This window comes from Corvus hawaiiensis, chromosome 6 (genome assembly GCF_020740725.1).
Source record: "Corvus hawaiiensis isolate bCorHaw1 chromosome 6, bCorHaw1.pri.cur, whole genome shotgun sequence".
Classification (NCBI taxonomy): Eukaryota; Metazoa; Chordata; class Aves; order Passeriformes; family Corvidae; genus Corvus; species Corvus hawaiiensis.
The window spans coordinates 59,861,200-59,885,768 of NC_063218.1; the positions used below are offsets into that span (position 1 = coordinate 59,861,200).

General features: G+C 42.2%; 1 protein-coding gene across 2 annotated transcripts in view; it reads right to left on the reverse strand.

Moving 5' to 3' along the window:
* The window catches only part of ANO3 (anoctamin 3), a 211,682-nt gene extending 210,896 nt beyond the window's left edge, over positions 1-786 (reverse strand). For both annotated transcript variants that reach the window (XM_048306870.1, XM_048306869.1), the window contains exon 1: positions 300-786. In XM_048306870.1, the coding sequence (XP_048162827.1) occupies positions 300-474 (175 nt within the window). In that variant the 5' untranslated portion in view covers positions 475-786. The remainder of the gene's footprint in view (positions 1-299) is intronic.
* Positions 787-24,569: the final 23,783 nt, after the last annotated feature.

The window sequence follows — 24,569 nt, forward strand, 5'->3', positions numbered from 1 at the left end:
CTCTAACTTACACAAAAACTATATCCTCTCCTATGGAAAGTTCATCTTCCTATAATGCCGAAGTAACAGTCTCCTGGGCTATCCCCACCATGTGCTAGAGGGTTCAGGAGACACTAATATTTTTTAAACAAACATTTGTTTCTTCCCTTTATCTGAGCTAAAAATTACATCCTATAAAGCCTGCACGACAGCAACATTTCCTATGTTTTCCTTGTTGGGTCTTACGGTTTAATTGCCACATGTTACATGAGTAAGTAGACACAGATTTGAGGAAGTAAGTTATATAAATGCATGCTTACCAGCTGGTGCAGAACATGAGCAGTGAAGTTGAAAAACGTGATAATCAGCACATGATTCACTGAATTTGCCTTCCTTAAAATCTGGCTTGGAATCCTTTTTGCTCTCAATCTCATCTGAAGAAATCTTATCCAGTTCAATTATAACAGCTGACATTTTGATAGTTTCAGTAGACATCAAATTAAAAACAAAGCTGAATAAAAGGAGAAGCCAGTTTTAGTTCAGCATCCCCAAACTTTCTGTCCAAAAATAACTCCCTATCACAAGAAAGTAAAACAAAAACCCAGACTGTAACAGTGCAAAATACTCAGGTTCTTTTGTTGTTGTTGTTGTTGTTGTTAAAGCAATGACAGAGAAACTCTATCCTCCAGCTCAGGAGCATCTAGTAAATATTGCAGCTCTTCTCTAAAATAGAAAACTACTACTTTAAGTTCTTCTGTTCTTGCAGTGACAACAACATTATGACATTTCTGAATAGCTGCCAGAAAAATAACAGGGATAAGCAGAGACATTTGTATGCCTGCTAAGTTGTGGACTTCCTAACTTTAAGAGTCTAACTCACATTTTGTTCCCCACGGGTCCAGCTGGGAGGGGCTGATACCAATGGGAATGAGCACATCCCAAACCATCCTGACATTTGTGCCGTGTTACTTGTGCCACAATTATGTTTCCTTAGTGAACACTCAAGTCATTGTCTGGGATGTGTGTGGGAGGATAAATTACCAAAAGCTATGTAATTCCTCGAAAATGAATAAGAAATGCTTCACATTTTCTCTGCTTATTATTTTAGAGCCTTGAGTATAAAAATGTGTCTTTCTAAGAAAATATTAAGTAAGAGTAATATTAAGGAAACTGGTTTAATCTTTCAAGCTTTTCTATTATCATTTTTGTTTCCTTAAATGCCACTAAAGCTGAACAGAACTCAAGACATGAAAATGATCCATCTCTTTCTAACCTGTCCCAGCAGACCTCTGAGCACTCTAAACAGTGCCAAAGTAGTCACCCACTTGGAGATGCTGGGAAGCTTGCAGAGCAGCCAGGCAGGGTCAAGAAGATGCTCCAGAGGAGGGCACGCTGCATTGAGAGGCTTGGAAGAACACTGCCAACTTGTAAATTCCTTAAGAATAACAAAGCACATAAAACATGAATTAGTGATTGAAACAGGCCATACAAGAAAAATTGCTGAACCTGAGTTACAGAAAAGGTGATGTGCAATTTGCCAGCTAGTAGCTTGCTATCCCTTTCTTATTTTCTCTTTGCACAGTGAGAAAGAGAAGAAAATAATGCAAAGAAATACAAAATATCTATGCAGCCATGCAGCTTTTACTAAACAGTCCCTTATCCTGCAAAAGCAGGACTAATCCAAAATCCTAAACTCAACTTGAAAAACTTTGAAATGTCAGGTTTAAACACAAGTCAGCTTTTAAACTGAGCTGCTGACGGGGGGTATCCTCAATAATCTCAATGCAAGCAGGGAGCCGGTGGAGGTTTCATGTGCTTGCAGTAGAAATATATCCTCAAACAGGACCAAGTTATATTTTTTTAAAAAATAGATCTATTTACCAGTGTGATACTACTTTAAATATTTAGGTTAAGGGAATTTATATGAGATAATATCTAGATTGGATATGATCACAGCAAGGAACACAACTGAGGTAAAAAGGCTAATACCAATAGAGAAACATGGAAATGGGGCTGTAAAAATCAGTCACAGGGGAAGGTTTCCAAGGAGCCCAGAAATACTTGTTTTCTTTCCACTTCAATCAATGCACATCAGGGGCAGGAAAAGCTTGATGCAAGTGTCACAACACTAAACAAAACTTTAGAAAGGGTTATATAACCAGAAAAACAAACAAGTGTGTTCTTTGGAAGGCAAACCCAACATGGCTTACACCAAGAAAGGGAAAAGGCAAAAATATCAGACAAAACCCCTTTTCTTTTAATAGCCCTCTATTCCAATTCCTCTTAAATATGTTGTAAAGTCTAGTTATGTCATAATGGCTGGCTAAAGTAATCTTACTTTGTCTTCTGAAAGAAACTTCCCCAAATGAAAATGTTGGCTGCTATATTTTTCAGAAATTTTACAGGAGGTAACAGCCCTATCAATTTACTCTAAAGAAAAAAAAAATCCATAGCTTAAATTGCACTTCCCTTCTTATAAAAATTTTAAAATGTATTTTACATAGAGTTGTTACATAAATGAGTCCAGTGTAGCAAAACTTGTAAAGAAAGAAGTAGCTTAATCTTCTAAAGGCAGAACACCACAAATGCCCAGAGGGTGGATAATTTTTTCAATATTCAGTGTCCCAAGAACTTTATCTTAGCTTTTGCTGGATTCTTGTAACTTTTGCTGGATATGTAAGCAATTTCACTTCCTGTACAATCCCTTATCTGAAGGGTTTATGTTCTCCAGTAACATTAATGTCAATGTGATTTAATTTTTTTTCTCTCAATACTATGCTGCTGTTAAGTTTCCCATGTAATTCTGAATATGTAAATCAGTCAAGAGCATGTTATGTCTTCAGCACTCTGTGACTGTGTAACACCCTTGTCACTCAAACCTAGGGCTAAACCAAGGTACTTTTGCTCTGGGTAGGCGCAAAGGAGAAAATTCCAACCAAATGTTCTCAAGAGGTAAAAAACTACACAAAAGTTCACTGCCAAACTAGAAAATTAAGGAACATTGGCAAAAGACTAAATGCAATATAACATCACTTACTACAGCATTGACTTAGCCCACTGAACATAGAAAACCTTTGAAATCATTCAATGTTATGTTCCATGAGAAGAGAGTTAGAAGAAGAAGAAAAGGAGAAAAACAGAAAGACAGGAAAGATACAGAAAAACAGACATTGATACCAAATCCTGGGTTCCAGCAATTCAAGGCTCCAAGATTAGGAGTAGGGTTAAAGGACAATGTGCTTGCCCTCTGGCCAGGCTTTTTAAAGCCTTGGCCCATCCTGGGCCTTCTTCCCAAGTGGGACTTCCAATCTTTTGGCCACCCAAGGGTGGGTTAGGTGGCACTGGGGAGCTGCCTCCAGTGAGCCATGGTTGACAGACACTGTGGATCTGGGCGGCATGCAGCAGGGCACCGCCTCACCAGAGCAAAGCCTGACCCACCCCGTACCACACATTCCAAGCTCCCAAGATGTCTCAAAACAGATTGTCTTTTCCAGTCTCTGACAGACTGTTTCTTAATTTGTACAGGGTTTTTTCTCTTTGATTTAACACATTTACACAGAAGAGTAGAGAGGGTACTGTTCCTCTGGCAATCTAGATAATGTCCAAAGAGTTCTATTCTCTATACATGTTATGCAGCATATGCAAGCCCTGTGAAATGCCAAGCAACTCTGATAGAAGGTAAGGCCCATCCTTTAAATGGAGACGATGATAAGGTATTGACAAGAACAATTATTTTTAATTTATTTTTAGTTCCAAATCTGTTGAACTCAATTTCCTCATGGTGATATAAAAACAATGCATTTTATTAGTGGTCAGTAGAAGACCTGAAAGGCAGCACATGACTGTAGATCTTTCTCTCATGCTAAAGCAAACCAGAGGTTCAGGAACCAACACTACTCATCTACTTTCATCTTCCACAGCTAATCTAGCCTGCGAGCAGCTGAAGCCCCATTTCCTTTGGCATATTCGCTTTTCTTTCTATGTCCTTTTTCCTCTTCTCAAATTGATGTCAAAAACTTCCTTGCTGTTTGAATTCTTTTTTATTAGTCAAGTAATTTTCAGCTGTTCTGTTTCTTCCTCCCTGCTCTATCGCAAACTGACACTTCAGGCAAGAAATCTGAACAATAGAAAAATATTGATTTTACAAATATAGGTATCAATATACCTCATATAAATACAATATAAAAATATTGTAAGTATTATGGAAACAGAAGTCATTTTCAGAACTTTATTTGCATACTTAAAGTCACACATACACATACTTAACCAAACCAAAAGCATCAGAACATGCTATTCCTCCAAATTCTGTCTGAACTACTCTACTATTATAAAGCTGCTCGATAAACCATAATTGCATTTAATAAATCTGGTCATTAGACACTGTCTCAGTTTGAGACAAATTAGGAGGAAACATCTTGAGGTGAAAGTGTCCTCTAATGGAAGGCAGGTTTTGGCAGCCCCTCCCCCACAGGTTCGAAAAAAATTTCTTGGAGAAAAGTGAAAAAAAGGACTGTTTGTTTAACAAGCAGGCTGCATGCAGGCACAAGGAAGGAAAAAATGAATAATGTTAGAAAATAAAACCTCTCGCTGTGGAGAAGACCTGATAAATTGTTTTAGAGTCCTGCTTGGCTTCTCCCAAGGTCCTCTGGAGTCAGGGTGTGGTGCCCCAGGGGCTCCCCTCTGGGCCACAGTGTGGGGCTCCTGGCGATGTTCTGGGGTTTTGGACCAGAGCAAAGCTGACCAGTTCCTTCTCGGGCCACAGTGTGGGGCTCCTGGCGATGTTCTGGTGTTTTAGACCGGAGCAAAGATGACCAGTTCCAGAAGACGAAGAAGACGAAGAAGACAACGAAGACAAAGAAGACAGAGGAGGAGGAGGACAAGGACAAGGAGGACAAGGAGGACAAGGAGGACAAGGAGGACAAGGAGGACAAGGAGAAGAAGGAAAAGAAGGAGAAGGAGAAGAAGGAGAAGAAGGAGAAGGAGAAGAAGGAGAAGAAGGAGAAGAAGGAGAAGAAGGAGAAGAAGAAGGAGAAGGAGAAGAAGGAAAAGAAGGAGAAGGAGAAGAAGGAGAAGAAGGAGAAGAAGGAGAAGAAGGAGAAGAAGAAGGAGAAGAAGGAGAAAGAGAAGAAGAAGAAGAAGATGATGATGATGATGATGATGATGATGATGATGATGAAGCAGCTGCCACAGTCCCAAGAAAAATGTCTTTCCTCAGCTAACAGGCAGGCTAAAAGCAGGAAGCTGCTCCCTCAGCTCTGCAGCAGTGAGAACCCGGGAGAGTGTGAGTCCTTGAACACGAGTTGTGCTGAAGAATTCACCCAGCATCTCTCCCCCATCTTCTGGACCCACCTTAAAGCTGCAGGACCCATTTCTGGGCAATAAGCAGACGATAGGGGAATACAGTATCATACAGTCACCCCAGGACAGACACTTATTTACATTGTGGTTTAATTCTTCAGTTGTATCATGCTTCTAAATATCTGCCATATTTTTAAATAATATGGCGGTCCCTGCAAAATTTCAATAATTGTGTGCTGTGAAGTGTAACTCAAAGTAACATTTATTTGCCACTGGCAACGTTTTTCAGAGATAAGAAATGTAAATATTCAAAGCCATTCAACTTTTATGATACCAAACCAAGTTCCTTAACTTAATTTATAACTTAATTTGTAGAGTCCAGTCATTGTAACTATGACTTTTTTCTCAAAATAAAAAAAATGAACATAATGTCAAAATTATTCTTCCAACTTGCATGAATAAGTTTTGGTTTTCCATTGTTAGTTTTGTTGGTTTTTCGAAGTTCTTTTTGTGGGGCTTGCTTATTACAAGGAAACTGACTGCTTATACTTCAAGATAGAAGTGTTGATATCACTTTCCTTTTTCCCAGTGCATCAGTTTTTACAAATTCATGTAATGGAAGAGGCAAGATTCATGACTACTTTGCTTGGACAGAGTTCTGTTTATTCCCAGTGACTGCTCAAAAGTACTATAGCCTTAATGGCAAATGGATGTGACATGCGGATCCTCTCTTGTCATAACCATGTTTCGGAACAAGACAGACATTCATGGAGTTTATCAAAAAATGCATGTCTTAATATTTCTCTTGCACACCTTGTTTCTTCCTTCCTGAGACCATGCAAGCAGATCCAGTTCTTACCTCTGAGTGCCTTGAAGCCTCAGCTCTTTTTCTGGTTTACCTTAATCAAGTTTGTCCTCACTGCTAAGGCCTTGCTGAACAGAGTTTGTGTGCTGAAAAATATAATGAGTTATGATTAACTGTTGTATAAGAAGTGAGAGATCTTATATTTATATTTATATTTATATTTATATTTATATTTATATTTATATTTACTTCCTCCCCAGTGCAGACTATGTATACATAGGAAGATACAGCTTTTCTGAGCAGATGCTGTGCAACAAAATCTGTAGGCTATTGCTCATATTCTGTTGGAGCATGTCTTGAGCAAACCTCATTCCTAGTTTACATACCCATCATTCCCATCAACAGTCACACAGACAATAATGGCCCACCACATCATAGGTCAGATATACACTTTCTAGACACACTCTGCAGAAGAGAAAGAAAGAGTTGACCCAAAGTGCCTTTTCCCAGTTGTCTCCTTCCCAGAGTTCTTGCTAAGAACTTTAAGAGAAACAGAAAAGTGAATGAATATAGGTAAGGGAGGCATAGAAATAGTTGTCTTACATACTCACTGAAGAACCTGTGTAACTCAGTGTGAACCTAAGCAGACATTATGAAGAATGTGTGAGTAGGTTCATGTGGTCATGAAGGGTCGAATGTTCTTGTCTGGAACCCAACAAGGACCAGTATCTGTGGAAATATGAGCATAATCCCTACCCCATGTAATAAGGGGAAATGGACCTATGATTTTTCCACTTTCTGGGTCTTGTCTTTTACAAGGACTTGTGCTGATGCCATGATGATTTTTTGCCTTTTCTTTTATACCCCTGTTATACCTTTTTACAACTTCTGTATTCTTAGCACTTTTTAGCCTACATTCTTGGACTTGTTTGTCAAGCTAAGAGACTAAACATTTTAGAAGCTTCATAGTTAGGGATCAGAACGCCCCAGACACCAAGGTCCTCTCCACAACACATTTTGTAAACTAAGATAGAACCATCCAGGGGAAGGGTCCTCGGGGAGGGGGGCTCACTCAGGCCTCTCACTGGGGAATTTTTGATAGATATGCTAATTAGTAAGACCTATAATGTTATACTTGATCTATTGTGGGTGTGCATTGCGGTGTGCATTGGGGTGCATTCAACCTGGACGTAGTGCACCTAAGGATCCTTAAAATAAATACAAAGGTAAAATCCCTTTTTCCCTTCTAACCTTGTTTGATTCTTGATTTTAAGAGCAGGTAAAGGTATCAGTGCTTTTTGCCCTATGTCTAATGACATTTCCTTAGAAGTGGAAAAGTGTTTTATTATAGGGGGAACCTTGCCATCACCATAGCAATTTAAAACATTTAAAACATACAGTGCCTTGTGTAGCCTTTCCATTGGTATGCACCCTTGCATTCCCCCTCTCTGTTGTGCTAAAAGACACTTAAGTGTTGAATGAGCACATTCACTAATTGCTTGTCCTGTGGGTGAGTGAGGGATGCCAGTAATATGAGACATCCCCCACAAGGTGAAAAAGGAAAGTTGTTGAGAAGTGTAAGCAGGACCATTATCAGTTTTAATCTGCTGGGGAATCCCTAAAGCTGTAAAAGCTGTGTCTTGGGGTGACTTTATGACGTGTATCCCATATCGCTGCCCTATGCCCAGAAATTAATTTTGTGCCTTTCTATGCCTTTAAACTGAGCCTGAGAGGGGGGAGAGAAAAAAACACGAGCAAACTCTTCAAAGCAGTTTGCAGTTTGTTTGCATGTTTTAAGGACACAGAGATACAGACTCCTCTCTGTGTTCTGCTGTGGCGAGAGAGGAGCAGGAGCAAGCACTGCTTGCTTGCCAGCCAGCTTTCAGCCAGTTTTTCAGCTCCTTTTCCTCTGGAGAGTTGAACTTTTGTTTTCCTGGGACTTCATTATTTTCCCTTCTTCTCTGCTGGACTATTTCAACATCAGAATACATTGGGAGGACTTTCCATTGAGGCCTTGGCCCTGGAGGTGGGCCCACCACCACATCCCAGCTCTGAAGGGGAGGAAGAGAGATCTACAGAAGGACTCTGAAATTTTCCCAGGTTTCTCTTCCACAGAGAGAGGTTTTATTATTTAGCATTATTATCCTTTTCCCATGTGTTTGTTAAATAAATAGTTTTTATCTCTTTCACTTTCCTTCGAGGAAAATTCTTTTCTTTCCCAAACCTGGTGGGGGGAGGGATGGTTGTAACCTGCCTTCTATCAGAGGATATATTTCTAAATTTGCCCAAACCAGCATAAGCTGCCAAAAAATGATGGCAAACATCTTTGGCAGTTTTTCCTCTGTGGCATGATGCAAACAATGCACCTGAGACGTGTCAATGGATGAGTGAACACATATGAGGTGGCCAAATTCAGGATAGTGAGCAAAATCAGTTTGCCATACCTGAAGGCTTTGTAGGCCCCATCGGTTAATTCCCAGTGAGTCTGTCACAAAATTATGATGCGGACAATCAGGGCAAGCAGCAATGATGTTTCTCGCTTTTTGGCACTTTAAAGCAAATGTGCAACAGAGGGCTGCAGCATTCTGGTGAAAAAAGGAATGGCTAAGTTTATCCTGTGTAAAAATGATCGGGAAGTACCTGAACAGGAAAGGCAAGCAAATCAGCTTGTCAATTTCCTTCTGCTATAAAACCAGGTAACGTTGTGTGAGAGTGAACATGCATAACAAAATAAGGGTGTTGCCTAGTGTCTAAAAGGAAAATTAATTGTTGCAACCACTGAAAAAGATCAACTAGATTAGAAACTTTTCTCTAAACAGCAGCTTCATTTCTTTCAACAATACCTACAACATAAGCAGAATCTGTTATCAAATTTAAAGGTATGGGCCATTTTTGAAAAGCACCAAGAACTGCAGCTAATTCCACAATTTATGGGAACCCATAAACTACAGTCACATCAGAGGCCCATGTACCAGTCTTACCATCTTTCCAAAGTAAAACAGATTTGTGAGATCTTCCAGAACCATCAGTAAATACTGTAAGAGCTTGTAAAGGTGTCTCACAAGTGCTTAGGTTTTAAAAGAATATTAAAATTAGTAGTTAACAATTTATGAGGTGGTGAATGGCGGGTAATCTGACCTGAAAAATCAGCAGGTGCAGACTGGAAAGGTCCTGATGTCTGCAAAAGCCAATCCAGATAAACAGTGGTTATAGGTACACAAATTTGTTCAAAATTATGATCTGCCAACATTTGCAATCTCTGATGTGTGTTGCAGTGGGGATCCTGTAACACGCATATATCAAACCAGGAGTCCCGTGGAAAGGAAATATATATGGACAGACAGATTCTTGATAGCTGTTTCAGAGAGATGTTTATTTCTCCAGCCGCATGGCCGGAGCTCTGCTGAGGAACTGTTCCAGTCACGGGACCAAGGGTCCTTCTGCCCGCGCAGGGAACACAAACCAACCAATGGGAACGAGGCTGAGCAGGGGCTGGGAAGCCCCGTGTCTGTGCCCTCAGGGCCCCTCTCCCAGGGCTACACGGCAGGGGAGGGACCCCAACACCTCACCCGTTTTATTTTAATAAAAGGAGAATGAAAACAACTGGATAAACATAACAAGAACAGTTTCAAAACAAAACAAGCCACCCTCCTGAGTCTTTAAATGTCCAAACAGATTCTGTGGAACATCTTAGGGCTGACAGAAGGGAGACAGAACTCTGAGCATGCTTTGTGGGGAAACTGAGGCAGGAGAGGGTTTAACTTCTTCCCTCCCCCTTTTCATCCCCCACTCGGCATTGGAAAGGGATTTTTGGGGAAACAATTGGCAAAAGCATGGTTTTGTGAGGGAAACCATGGATGAAAAAACGGATTGGGAATACACTGGGAGTAACAGGACATAGGGTAAAAGGGGAAGGTGGGATTAGGAGACTGTAGGGGGGGCTTACAATGGAGATATTGTCTAACATGACTACGATTTTTTGCATATATACTGCCTTTTACAGGAACACCATCAGGCCCAGTGACCTGCGATGCTTGTAACCCTTTTCTCCCTAGTACAATATTAAATTCCACCACCTCTCCATCTCCCAAGCTTGGGATCCATTTTTCAGGGTTATTCTTTTTAATAGCAGTTCTATGCACGAATATGTCTTGCTGGTTGTCACACCTTGTTATAAAACCATAATTTTGCTTAACATTATACCATTTTACTATCCCTAAGGTCTTAGTTACTATGATCTTTTCGTTTTTCCGAGTGGCTGCTGTTTTCTGTCTTGCTGCGTCTTTGCTCTCTCCTTCGGTCGCTCCCGTGTTGGAATTGTCGGAGCTGCCGGTGCCTGCGCGCTCTTCCCGGGGTCGCGTTCGGGGCTGCGCGGGCCGGGCCGGGCCACGCCGCTCAGTTCTCCGTGCGTCGCCTCCTCTGGTCGCAGCTTCGCTGCCGCTGCCGGGCGCTGCACCCACGTCTCGGCCGGGCCCCCGAGCGACGACCCCCCCCGCGCCCTGCTCCAGCGCTCGTCTCGGCTGGGCATGGCTCTGCTCCACCGCCATTGCCGCCAGCCGCCGCCCGCGCGCCGCCCCTCTCGGTCGGGCGTTCACGGGGCTCGCTCCCCCACGCGCTGTGCTGGGCCGTGGGAGCACCGCCGGGTCCCGCCACTCCCCGCTCCGCCACCGACACTGCGGCTCGCGTGGCTCCGCCCGCACGCGGGAACTGCCTCGCTGCTGCTCGCAGAGCGCTCGGTGCACGTGGCCTGGGCCGCACGGTCCCTGCGCCAGGCTTCCCTTCGCCAGGACACAGCTGACATTGCTCAACAGTCTCGGTAACTAAATAATATTCACGAAAATATTCTTCCATCGGCATATATTTTGACTCTAGTATTAACTGTGTCCAAACGGTCTTCCAAAAGCCCTTGGTAAGAATTAAATCCCAAGAAACATACAAAAAGTTCTTAAACAACCATGCCAGGAACTGTTTCAGTTCTTTTTGAGCTTGAATCAAGCTAAAATTTACAAATCGTTGTTCAAGAATCATTTTAAGTTTAAGATAAATGTCCATATGCGGCTCGGAGAGCCAAGAGTCTTCCCACGGTTCCTCCATAGTTTAGATATGGAATAGCAAAGCAAAACCAAGAAGAGGAATCCAAAGTTTCCAGGGTTTACTCACACAAATCAGTCGCTTAGGGATCGGGGATCGTTCTGCTCGCAATTCCCCACCATTTGTTGCAGTGGGAATCCTGTAACACGCATATATCAAACCAGGAGTCCCGTGGAAAGGAAATATATATGGACAGACAGATTCTTGATAGCTGTTTCAGAGAGATGTTTATTTCTCCAGCCGCATGGCCGGAGCTCTGCTGAGGAACTGTTCCAGTCACGGGACCAAGGGTCCTTCTGCCCGCGCAGGGAACACAAACCAACCAATGGGAACGAGGCTGAGCAGGGGCAGGGAAGCCCCGTGTCTGTGCCCTCAGGGCCCCTCTCCCAGGGCTACACAGCAGGGGAGGGACCCCAACAGATGTGCCTTACTGATAAGCTGTGCAAACATTTCATGTTGAGTAACAATTGTCTTTGTCATCTGATCAGGTAAAAAAATCCATTCAATGATAAGCAAAAGGTCAGCCGTATTAGCATCCTATGGTATAACAAAGCATATGGCTGTAGTGAAGGATTCAAAAGAATCAGTGAAAATGGAAGATCAGGTGCACATCATGATGCTTGCCTCCGGGCAATGGCATCTGCTACCTTTTGCAAGGCCAATTGTGCTTCATGATTCAAATGTCTTGGGGAAGACAAGTGTACTAGTTTGAAAACAAACCAGTGGGAGGCACCAAGTCAGAATAACAATTTAATGGAAATTAAAGAAAAGGGGAAAAAATAAAAGAAAACACTGGTTCAAACTGACAGAGTCAAGGTACAACCTGACACCCTGTTAGGCAGGGTGGTGGTAGCAGTCTGGTAGAATGGTGGCTGCAGTCCTCTGAAGCAGTGATCCTGTAGTAAAACAGTCTGCTCTTCCTCAGGAAGTCCAATGGTGGCTGTGTAGCTCCTGTCCTCTGGAAATCCAGTGGGAAGCCGGTGTCTCTGGTGTTCAGCCTCAGATTATATCCACGATGGGATGCTTGGTTCCTCCCTCTGGGTGGAGCATCTCACAATGGGGTAACGAGTCATGAGGCAAAGTGTTGATTAGGCTCATTAACAGAAGATAGTCCGGAGGGAGTTATCTCTGAGTCAGGCGGCAGGACAATGATGGGCAATTAACAGAAAGATAGTCTGGGGGGAGGAGGCAAGGAAACACTGCCCCACCTGATTTCAACAGCTGATGGGGATGGTAATAGAATACACTGCAACCCAGGACAACAAGTCAGGCTCTCCTTTTAATAATGCAAAAGGGGGAACTAGATCTGAATTTGTGATTCCCAGCAAGGGCCTTACCCAATTAATAACTCCTAGTAATTTTTGTGCTACATGTAATGTAGAAATTTTGCTTTGAATTTGTAATTGCTGTGGCTGTACAGTTTGGGATCTAATACGCCAACCTAGATATCACCATGGGGGCATTTGTTGAATCTTATCCTGGGCTATTTGCAATCCTGCACATTTTACAGCTTCTGTGGTAAGGGCCAAGGTTTCCTTCATGTCTTCTTGTTTTTCAGCTGCAATGAGAGTATCATCCATCTAGTGATAGAGTAACACATGAGGCTTTGCCTGTCGTACTGGGCTAAGGGCCCGTGCGACAAACCACTGACAAATTGTAGGACTGTTTTTCATCCCTTGGGGTAAAACCACCCAGTGGTATCTTTGCAAAGGCTCTTGCATATTTAAGCTGGGCACAGAAAAGGCAAATCTCGGTGCATCCTCTGGGTGCAGAGGAATTGTAAAAAAGCAATCTTTAAATCAATGATTGTCAAGTGCTAATTACAAGGAATCATGGTAGGTGATGGGAGTCCTGGTTGCAGGGCTCCCATATCTTCCCTGACTGCATTTATTTGTGGATGCTAAAAGGCAGGAGCAGAGGAATTTTCCTGTGAAACTTTCCTTTCTCATAAGAGAGCAGCTAGAGAAATCCAGCTTCTCACAGCTTCTCTGTGAAAGCTTTCATTCTCATGCAAACTGGATGGACAACCATTTGTAAGAATGTAAACCATTTCTGCACCTGCACGTTGTTGTGAGAACAGTAGAATTGTTTCCAGTCTTGTGAGAATAATATTTGGAAATGGGTGTCTTACTGCTCAGCCTATCACCTTGAGAGGTGGTGAGTGAATAAGCCAATCATGTAATTTCTTTATTGCGAACCACACTATAAAAGACGAGCTTTCCATTAAACATGGTCTTAGCTCTGCTTTGGCCATATTATTTGACTTGGATTTATGCCGTGATTTCTCCATTCTCTGGGGATAACAGCAACATTTATTTTTCTGAGATCATTAAGCAAATGCTACTTACCATTCTTTTTCTGAATGACAAATACAGGAGAATTCTAAGGGCTTGTGGAGGGGACAATATATCCTGCTCGTAGTTGTTCTTTAACCAGATTTTGTAAAGCGCATAATTTTTCAGTTGCAAGGGCCACTGAGGAACCCAAATTGGGTTGTTAGTTTTCCAGACCAGCTTTAGGCTAGTGCACTGCTCAGTGGTGCCTACAAAAAACCAGATCCAATCCTGACTCTCATTTGGGAAAGCATGTCACTGCCTCATAATACCATGGGAATTTGTAAAATAAAAGGCTTGATGGTAGCAGTATGTCCCTCAGGACCTACAATTTGAATGAAATCTTTGCTGTGAAAGCTGGTACTCCTCTCTCCAAAACCACAATAAGTGGCCACGTAGGGGGCCGCTTAGCTTGTGAAATGACTGTAACATCAGGTCCCATAGCAATATCTGTGAGCATGACATGCTGTCCCTGCCAGGATAGTTTACATTTACAAGTGGGACACTGAACAGTTAACTGCTGAGCCCAAAAGATTTGAGGCGCTCCTGTGGATCCAAAGCCCTCTTCCCCGCTCTGTTTTTGCACTGTGTTAGTAGATTTCAGTGCTATAAAAAGTATTAATTGAGCAATTTTGGACCCTTGGGGTACAGTACATGAGGGGAACGGAGTCCAAACCAAGGTTCTGATTTCTCCTAAAAAGTCTGCATCAATTACATCTGGAAGTACAAACAGTCCCATTAAAATAGTTGAGGAACGCCCCAAAACCAACGCACTCCATCCTTGTCCTACAGGTCCGTTGACCTGTGTGGGGATCAAATGGATGGAGGAGTCCAAAATAGTTACTGTACAAGCGGTTGCGAGATCCAAGCCAGAACTACCAGAGGTGGCTGGTTGCAAGGCTGAAACACTCCTGCTGCTGCTGAGGGATTTGTGTCTGCGCGCGGAGCTGGCCCACGCTCCGTTTCACGTTTCCCAGAACTGGTTTGCTGTCAAAAGGTCCGGGATTAAAGGGATCGTCGTCAAATTCCAAGTCCCCATCAGAAGCGACAAATTGCATTGCGGGAGCCTGTGCTGGAGCGCCAGTAGCTTGCGGCTCCACGGATGGCAGTGGCACAAAAGAAGGCAAAGACTCTCCCAAAATGCTTTGGCAGGGGGTCTGAATTGCTGGAGGGGCCGACGCGGTGAGGCACTGCCCAGCGGGTGGTGCAGGAGAGCTGGCAGAGGCAGGCAGCATGGTGTGCAAAGCAGTGGGTAGCAGCACGGCGGGCAGCACAGGAGAGCTGCAGCCAGAGCCAGCAGTGGGAGCTAACTTTTCCCAGGCAGCTTCCTGAGCTTTAAGAGTCTCTAAAATTGCTCACCATACAGGCAACAAATCAGCTACTAATTTATGACCCTTAGCCCTTTATCCCAAAGTCTCACCCCCACTTCGTCCCATAGTTCCACTGAAAAAGCCATGGCAGGGCTGAACCTTCTAACGTGTGATTCAGCCCATCACAGAATCAGCTTAAGAGAGGAAGAAGCAACTGACTTCCCTTGCTTCTCCAAAAGTTTAGACATAAGTTCATAAACATGCTTCTCTTCTGAGTACATATTACTGCCCATTTTCCCCACAGCTCATCTTCAAAACCTGAAAGGATTGTTCGGCTGAATTCCCACTTCCTTTCAGTGGACACTTCAAGTTCTGTGGGGCTTCTCCACCGGATGCCAGATAGGCGATTTCTCACACACCTTGCACAGGTACACCATTTGCAGAGATTGAAGTGGCACGGACTCTGCTGGGTGTTAGCAAGCAAAGCCAGTTTATTGTACAAATTACCAGCGTTTTATAGTTTACTGCTCCATAGGCTCAAACCCCCCTGCCCCTATTCCCATAGCAACACTTAAAGGGTCCTTACAGATTCCCTCTTGCAACAGAGGCCAATCGTCCTGGCTAATCGTCCTTTCGCGCCAGAGGCTCAGGTCATGGCATCTTGTCCATTCCGTGTTTGCCTCTTATTGTTACCTTGAGCTTTGTTTCGTCTTTGCTTCTTGTTCTTGCCTTGAGTTTGAATCTGTCCCACGGCTTTCACGGCACCAAGGCTAGAAGGTCTGCACAGCTATCAACTTTCGTCACTCTCTGACTCCTGTCACTTGAGTGTATTTTCCAAATATCTTCCCAAGAAATCTTGAATAATCCATCTTGAAAACATAGTTTTATGGCCTTCATTTTCTCATTTAGTGTTCTTGAGAGGAAAAAATAGCTTTTAATTCTGAATTAACTGTCAGATAACAAGTTTAGACTCCCTTTAAATTTACTGCAAAGTGTTTCTTGATCTCAACATACTTGCAGAACTTAATAAACTTTTATCCTAGAATACAACAGTGATAATCATTCTCTCTGTGGAATTAAAACCAAAACCATTAAGTAAACAGATGGCACACACAGTCACCAAACTTTTCCAAGTGAGATAGGAAAATAATTTGGAAAAATTCAATTGCTAGAGGGAGATTTAATGAGCTGCGGTCTAAAAAAAAAAATCTCAAAGGTGTTTGATCTTTAGGCCTTCTGGTTTATTAATACATTCTCTACAGATAATTTAAACCTATATAGATTTTTTATATATAGCTTACCAGTGTGTATATATGCACACAAACAATATTAAACCAGCACATACTCTATCATTGCCATACAAAGAAACAAAGTTTATAATCCTAAATCTTTAAGATATCTGTTTTGGCTTAGGACTCTACCACTCCCTTTTATTTTGTCCTCAAGTGACATCTGTACTCTTCAAACTGTACTTTATTTTTCGCTCATCCAGAGAAATGGACAAGCAGTTTGTTAATAGCAGAGGGATTTAGCATTAGGTACTTGACATTACAGAAATCTCAAAAAGAAAGCAACAATTCCGTATTATTTTATTCAAAAACACATTCCATTAATTTTTTTTTTCAGATGTACAAAAGGGCACAAAGTACATTAAGACCTTCTAAATGGATACACAGAAAAACTGCTTTTACAGAAGCAATATTTACAGAAGCAACCCTGATAAGAATTTTTCAGCGTTATATAAAAAATATTTTTCAAAACCAGGAACACAAGAAAGGCAGCCTATAACCACCAGCTCTCCCTGTACATGCAGGTATCAGATACTCCCATAAATAAGAAATTGGTTTTTTTAGTGCACTAGAAAGTGTTTGGTTTTTTTAAGTATAAAGTCCAGTTGTAGTTGCTAAAATACAATACAATCTTGATGTGGCTAAGAAATGTGCTCTCTCCACGCAAAAGTAAGTATCAGAATCAGAACTGGAATTTCAAGGATTTTCTCACAATCCCCATTCTCACAAACCCCAAAATGTAGAAATACCAATTCTACAATTCCCTTTTTTTATTTTTTTTTCTTTTAGCCCTTGTACTTGAAAGAGCTATTGCAGTGGTAACAATTCTTTTGTCCCTTTTTTTGTCCCTTTCTTTCATACTTCATTTCCCTTGGACTCTGCTCTGTGGTATCTTTCTGTAAATAAAAGTTTACAAAATAAACAGTACAACAGTATGCCCAACAACAGGATCTCATTCAAGAGAAAGGATTGAATGACTGGTGAGTTAACTGAATGTGTATTATTCAATAATCCCATTAATTATTCCACAAATATTCCATGCAATAATTCAATAAAACATATCATTGCTTGTGTAAAATAAAAGGTAAATATCTACTTTCATATGTCCACAAAATTAGCTTGTTGATATGAAAGGAAAAATGAGAATTCTAAGCAAACCTTTTGGCAGAGTTTTGTAATTTGAAACAATAACAATGGTGATTAAGTCATAATTATAGACAAATATTACACTATGTGCATATATTTATAATTTTTTTCCTCACATTAAAAGAAATCTGTGTAGTACACGATCAGTGTAATTTTTTTTTCACAGGTGTCGGTTAAATCTAGGCAGCTCCAGCATGGGTAAGAAGAGTTCAAGGTCATCTTTAACGGTTTTAGTATTTTAAATCCTGACTTAATTTTGACAAGATTTTAATCTTGGTGAAATTCCCTAGGAAAAGACTTCTAGTAAGGGAAATATCTGGTCTTGTTCAGCAGATTTAGGAGAAGGTAGTTGGATATACTGTAGGTGGTGTGCAGGAGAAAAAATAAAGTTCTCAGGGATTTCAATATAAAAAACTTCTGCTTGCAGACTTTAGAACATCCAGACAACATAAGGCACTTGGGAACTTTGGAATATCTACATAGAATCAGACACTTGGCAAGGTTTTGAAGGTTTGAAGGTTTGAATTTTTTTTTCCATCAGGCTTAAAATTTATTTCAAGAAGAATAGGAATGTAAAGGTGAGGGAAAGGGGGGAGAGAGACATCCAGGATTGTGTCAAGAGCTTTTAAATCCAGGGCAGGAGAGTGTGCCACAAGACACGCACCTTGCTGCTTCTTATTGGTTTCAGACCCCTGGGGCCCTCTCCCAGGCAGGTCAATGCTAATTTCGGCTCCAAAATCTTGCGCCTGGAGTGTTACACAATGCCAAAATTTCTGGCAACAGTTCGGGGCTTACGGAGGTCCCACATGTTCTACCACACCCATTACAGTGCCCACCTGCTGCTGACTTCTCAAATGAACAATCGCTATGCAGCCAAGTGCAAGAAAGCTCAAGGAGCCAGGGTGGGGGTGGGAGGAGGAGGTGAGTGCACTGTCCCACCTACGCAGAGCTCACTCTTTCCCTCCACTGCTTTCCTGCCTTGTTTTGAGCCACTCAGCCTTTCCTGTGGTCTCTTGAAAATACAAACTTGTGAATTTAGATTCATATAAGACCTATCAACTTTACTTATGATTGAAATACTTTTGAAAGAGGACAGGTGAGCTAGTATTCAAGGACTTCACTGTTTTCTCACATTTTCTGCATTTCTGTATTAAGGAAACCTCCAGTTTGGACCATTCAAGAAGTACTCTTGCAGTCACACTCCCACTACCAGATACTTTAAGTGGTGGGACTGAAGCCTCTTTGTAGCGGGTAATGCCAATGAGCCTTGTGGATGCCTTGGTTGACTCTCTCCACAGCTCCACTCTCACATAGACAGACCAGGTTTCCTTACCTGTTCAACACTAAATCTACAATAATATAGTATCAAACTGTTCCATTGTTCCAGCAACTTAGTCATGCCAGAGAAATACAGAAACAGCTTGAGCTGGGTGCCTCTGAAAAGGGACCCCAAGCAGAAGAAACCCCTTGGTTTTGGTTTTTAAACCTTCACGGTCCACCTGTGCACAAATTTAACTCCTTCCCCCTGAGACCTCCAGTGTTGCTGTCTCCATCCACCCAAGTGGCACCAATGGTCTTCATGCCCTTTGCTATCCAAACGTAGGGTAGTACACAGCTCCTGTTATGTCTCTCTATGTATTCCTTATCACAGGTGTAGATGATAAAATACTCTCAGCAGAGGTAAAAGCCAGCAAGACCATTATGTCCAGGGACCTTTTATGTGAGAGCAATTCAATGGAAATATTCAGTGTTGGAGCTGTACACCAAATGTCGAAGCTGGGTCTCCCTTTCCTTGGGAAGGGAAACAACTAATCTACTGCAGCTGCCCATCAGAGACAAAGGCCATCAAGGTCTTTCTGTCCTGAAAACTTTGTGTTGGAGCAATCCTTGGACATATTCATTATTGGATATGTTATCCAAATTTTGATGGTGGGCTCTTGAAAGTGTTTGAAAGTGCTTTTCCACGGGAGGGAAGCTATCCAGCCCTAGTGTTTCTGGTCTCTTCTGGCTGCCAGTGATAGGTAAAGGCCAGCTACAGTTTTCTAACCTGGCACCTTTTTTGTGGAAGCAAGCCCACAAAATTAGATTGTATTGAATAGTTGAACTCAGCTATAAATTTCGTTTGTTGAATCCAGAAATTGAAACCAAGCATCTTTCTGTCCTGACACACTTTGAGTAATGACGTTTTTAGCTTTGGGCCTGCACTTTGAGTTGCTTAGTTAGCCGTGGGCCATTTCCTTTTTTTGCAAATAAACACCGAACAGTTGAACGGCAACAGAGACAGGGTAAAAGCCAAGAGCTTTTTCTCCTGGCAGCTTTGTTTGAGAGCAGTAAGTGGAGGGAGTTCCATTTTGAATCCTGGCTCTACGAGACTGAAAGAACAAGATCCTGCTTATATCTGGGAAGGAAAGAGAATAGTCTTATTATTGGCAGTGTAGTTTACGGGCTGAAAAGAAAGGTTCAATCCAGAACTTGCCCTTTCCTGTGGAACTTTTTCTGTGGGACTAGCTGATGAGTAGTTTAAGTTTTTAATTTTCTAACTAGTCTCTGCAAGACTGAAAATGTACAGATGTATGTAGGGCTGAGGAAGAAAACACATCGACCTGTGTGTGTGGCAGTTTATAAGCTGTAAGAAGAAAGTGGAAAATTCTGGCTTTTTGTTCTAGGACATTTAATATGGTAACATTTTACTAAACCTTTTAAGTTCTGAAGTTGAACTCTACAACAGAACATGTAGTCCAGTAGGAAACTCCATAGCTCTATGATGTGTCTTACAATTCAAACAGAACAAGTTAGAGGAGGAGCCAGCAAAATTTTTCTGATGTGGCTCTTTTTGTGACCAAGATTTTTGCCAGATGTTTTCAATTTCGTAGCTGGACTCGGCAAGAGTGAAAAAATGTAAAGGTATATGGAGCTGGGAAAAAAAGCCAACAGCACCTGGGTGTGCTTGTAGTGCCGTTTATAGGCAGCAAGGGAAAGCTGCCAGAACCGTTCGTCCTAAAACCTGCATGTTAGAAAGAATGTGTTAGTACCTCTAGTTGGATAGGAAAGCTCAAAGCCCCAGTGACATGCTGTTGTTGATATCCTTCGATATGTATGTTTAAACCCAAACACTCTTTTGTGCCTGTCACTTTTTGTGGCCAGATTAAAGTTATAGAGCTGGGCTCAGCAAGAGAAAAAAGCTGAAAGTAAAAAGCATAGCAACAATGTGTGTTGTGCAGTTTAAGTCTGTAGGGGAAAACTGATGACCAGCATAGTCTTTTTTGTTCTAGGACTTTTTTAATGGCAGCAGACACTGAACTGAGAAAGAATTTACATAGGCTTTTCACCTTCCATTTGAAACACTTACTTCACACCACAGCCAAGGGGCAATATGAATTCCTTTCCAGTTGTATGTAATATCAACTTACTTCACATTTGAAGACACTAGCTACAAAACTGAAAATGTCACACAGAAACCTTGTACACACAATGGGCAAGAGGAGAAAGCTGTTGCTGACTTCACCTTTACCTCATTCCCCTTGAACTTTGGTGCTATGTGCTTTTCTTCTCAGCAGCACATTCTTCTGTCTTGTGGAACTGATATTTAAAATTGAAATCATCCAGCAAGTGCTCCCAAAAATAAGGTCCTGGAACAAAATTACATTTGTAGGCATTACCTTCCTTTCCCAGTACCTGAAGTGCTCACATAACACGATGTTACTCACATTCTTTTCAGGTTTATATATCTTCACATCTTTTCACTCTCCCCGATGCGGGATCCCAAAAGGAACCGCTCCATTTACTGATCCCACACTAAAGGTGGCAGGAGAAAAAGCACTTCTTGGCTTTTACTTTCCCAATGTCACCTTTCAGTTGCTCCACTAGATGGCGCTGTGCACTTGCAAAAGAAGTAAATGTATCGGTTATTTCTAAACCACAAAATATGCAGATCCAACATAGAAAAAGTCTTGTCACTACTCTCAAACAAAATGTTCCAGGGCAGAAAGATTTCACATACATTACCCTTTCATTTTCAAACATGTATTCCAACATCAAGTGGCATACACCTTTCCCTTGCAACATGTAAACTGCACACACCTCACAGTGTTGTGCAATTTACTTCTCAGCTATATGCAGCATCATACACTTTTGCATGTTCACAAGTGCTTTTCCATTGGAATTAAAGCATGTAGCCACAGTGTTTCAGGTACAGATTGCAAACTGCCCTGGGAAGTAAAGATCAGCAACTTTTTTGTCCTACCATTTTTGTGTTGGGACTGTGTTTAGACATGCTCATTATTGACAGTGGTATCTAAATGCTTTTCTTCCCATGGAAGTTCCTGGCTTCCATGGGAAGAAAAGCACATAGCACCAGTGTTTCATATATAGGTTGTAGCCTTCCAGCAGGCAGTAATGCCAGCAAGTCAGTTCTCTCCTGCCCTCTTTTTGTGTGGGAGCAATCTTTGGACGTATTCATTATTAGAGGTGGTATCCTCAGTTTTGTGCTGGCCTGTTGAGAGTGTAAAAAAGTGCTTTTCCAGGGGAAAGAAAGCACGTCACCGCAGCATTTTAGGTTCAAGTTATTGGATATCCATGGTAGGTAAAAGCCAAAGAATCACTTTTGTCCTGCCCTCTCTTCTGTGGGAGCAATCCTTCAGAGTCTTTATCCCCATTTCACTGCTAGCCTGTTGAAAGTCCTTTTCCTTGGGAGGGAAAGCATCTACCCACTGTGTTTCAGGTGAGGTAATAGGCTGTCCATGAGAGGTAAATGCCATCAATCACTATAGGAGAAGTGTTCACGAAGAATGTCTGGACTTCAGGCAGCTCTCTTGAAAGCTGTTTATTGCATAGGTGAAGTTATAGCAGCTCAGGGAGTGACTATCCAGAGCCAGCCCTACAGCTGTCAGCTCCAGCTTGAAGGCATACCTGAAGCCACTTTCTGTTCAACTTACAAAGCATCTTATACTTTTCTTTGCAGAGTATCTTAATACGTAATGACCAATAAGCACCATACGCAATACCTTCACATTTGCCCATAGCCTATCATAACTACTACCATTACCATATTATAGTCATTATTATCCAATCACAAGAGTAAGTAAGTTACAATTTAAGCTTACAGTGGAAAATTCTCAGACCTCTCTTCTTCTTCCTACATCAACATTTCTTGTTTGCCTGCGATAAATCTTTTTTTGGTAAAAACATGTTTTCTATTTACTTATGCTCTTCTTGAGACTTATTTACTTGGTGAAAAACATATCTTTGTTTGTAGTCACATACCTTTGTCCTATTCATAAAAATCTCCTTCCAACTCATCTCCAACCTTTGCCTTCTCAGTTATTCAGTGATCAATGTTTCAGCAAAACATCTTTTACTTTATATCAAAACTTGCTTTCATTTCTATCTCATCCTCAGTTTCTACATTCACAGATCTTTCTGCCAAGCCTACATATCTGTGAAACTTTCTTACCAAACTTTCATCCTCTCCAACAAATCACTTTTCTTCTTTCCTCTGTTGTGTGGGAGCAATCCTTGGATGTATTCCTTATCAGAGGTTGTATCCACATTCAGTGGCTTGCCTACAGAAGTGATGGAAAGGCCTTTTTCCTGGAAAGGAAAGCATGGAGCCTCAGTATCTAAATTGCAGGTTTTAAGTTGCCCATGGGAAGTAAATGCCAGCAAGTTATTTCTGTCCTTCCCTCTTTTGTGTGGGAGTAATTCTTGAATGTGTTCATTGTTCAAGGTCATATCCTTGTTTTGATGCTGGCTTTTGAAAGTTTAAGGAAGTTCTTCTCCATAGAAAGGAAAGCATGTAACCCCAATGTTTCGGGTGAAGGTTATAGGCTGCCCAGAGAGCTGATATCAGGAGGACTTTCTGTCCTACCACCTTTCATGTGGGGTCTATCTATTTGTCTGATCTTTATTATTAGTGGTATCTAAATGCTGGTGGTGAGCTCTTGCAAGGAAACATCAGTTCCATTCTTTGGGAAGGAAAGCACTTCTCTTCAGTGTTTCTGGTGCAAGGTACAGTCTACCGATCAGAGAAAGGCAAAATAAGGCAATAAAGGGGTAGGCCAGGCAATGAGAGTCATAAGAGAAGAAAGTAAGGCAAGGCAAGGACAGGAAAAAAGGGGTAGGGAAGTCAACATGAGGTGTGACTGACTATGGCAATGCAAGGCAACAGAGTGGTAGTAAGGACAAGGGAAGGACATGGAGGTGTCAGTAAGGAACTGCAAGGTTCAGATGGGAAAGGCAAGGCAAAGGAGGGGCAGACAAAGCTAAGCAAGGCCAGGGACAAAAGTCATAGGCAAGTCATGGCAGGAGATGGGCATGCAAGGCAATGAAGTGCAAGGGAGTGGTAAGAGGCCATGGCAAGTCGAGGATTGGCTTTGTAAGGGAAGGCAAGTGTGAGGTAGGCAAGGAGAAGTAGAGGAGAAGGCAAGGCAAGGCAAGGTGAGGAAAACATGGACGGGGACATGAAGGATGAGGAATGAGTGAGCAAGGCAATGGAGGTGTGGGACGGGCAATGGTAGGACAGGGAAGGCTCAGTAGGGCAAGGGAAGGAATGGTCAGGAATGGTAAGGATATGCAGTAGTAGGGTGGCAAAGGCAAGGCAAAGCACGGGTAGGAAAGACAATGACAGTCATAGGAAGAGAAGGCAAGGCAAGGCAAGGCCAGCAAAAAGAGGAAGTTAAGTCAAGGTAGGAGATGAGTGATCAAGGCAATGGCATGGTAGGAAGTGCAAGGCAAGAACACAGAGGGGTCTGTAAGGCAAGGGAAAGTGTGGGGAAGCCAGACAAAGCAAGGAGAGTGCCACAAATGGCAAGGATATGCAACTTTGGGTAGAAATGACAGGGCAAGGCAAGAGAAGGGTAGGCAAGGCTAGGGATGAAAATTGTAGGAAGGTCAAGGTGGGGAATGGGCATGTAAGATCCATGTAAGATTCCATGTAAGGGAAGAGAAGGGTACAAGGGCAAGGCAAGATTTGGCTTCACAACCAAGGTTACTGGGATGTAGGCAAGGGATAGAAAATAATAGGAAGAGCAGGCAAGTCCAGGCATGGCCAGGGAAAAAAGCAAAGGGAAAGTCAAACTTGGGGATGGGTGAGAAAGGCAAGGCAATGAACTAATAGGAAAGTCAAGAGAAGGACATGGAGGAGTGGCTATACATTGGTGGAGAAGGAAAGGAAAGGCAAGGTGAGGGAGGGGAAGGGCATGGAAAGCAAAATAAGGCATGGAAGAGGTAAGAAGAGAAGGGCAAGGAAACAGAAATACTTTGCATAGCCATCCGCCTCTTTGATTTCCCCACCCATTTTTCCTGGCCTTACCTCGCCTGC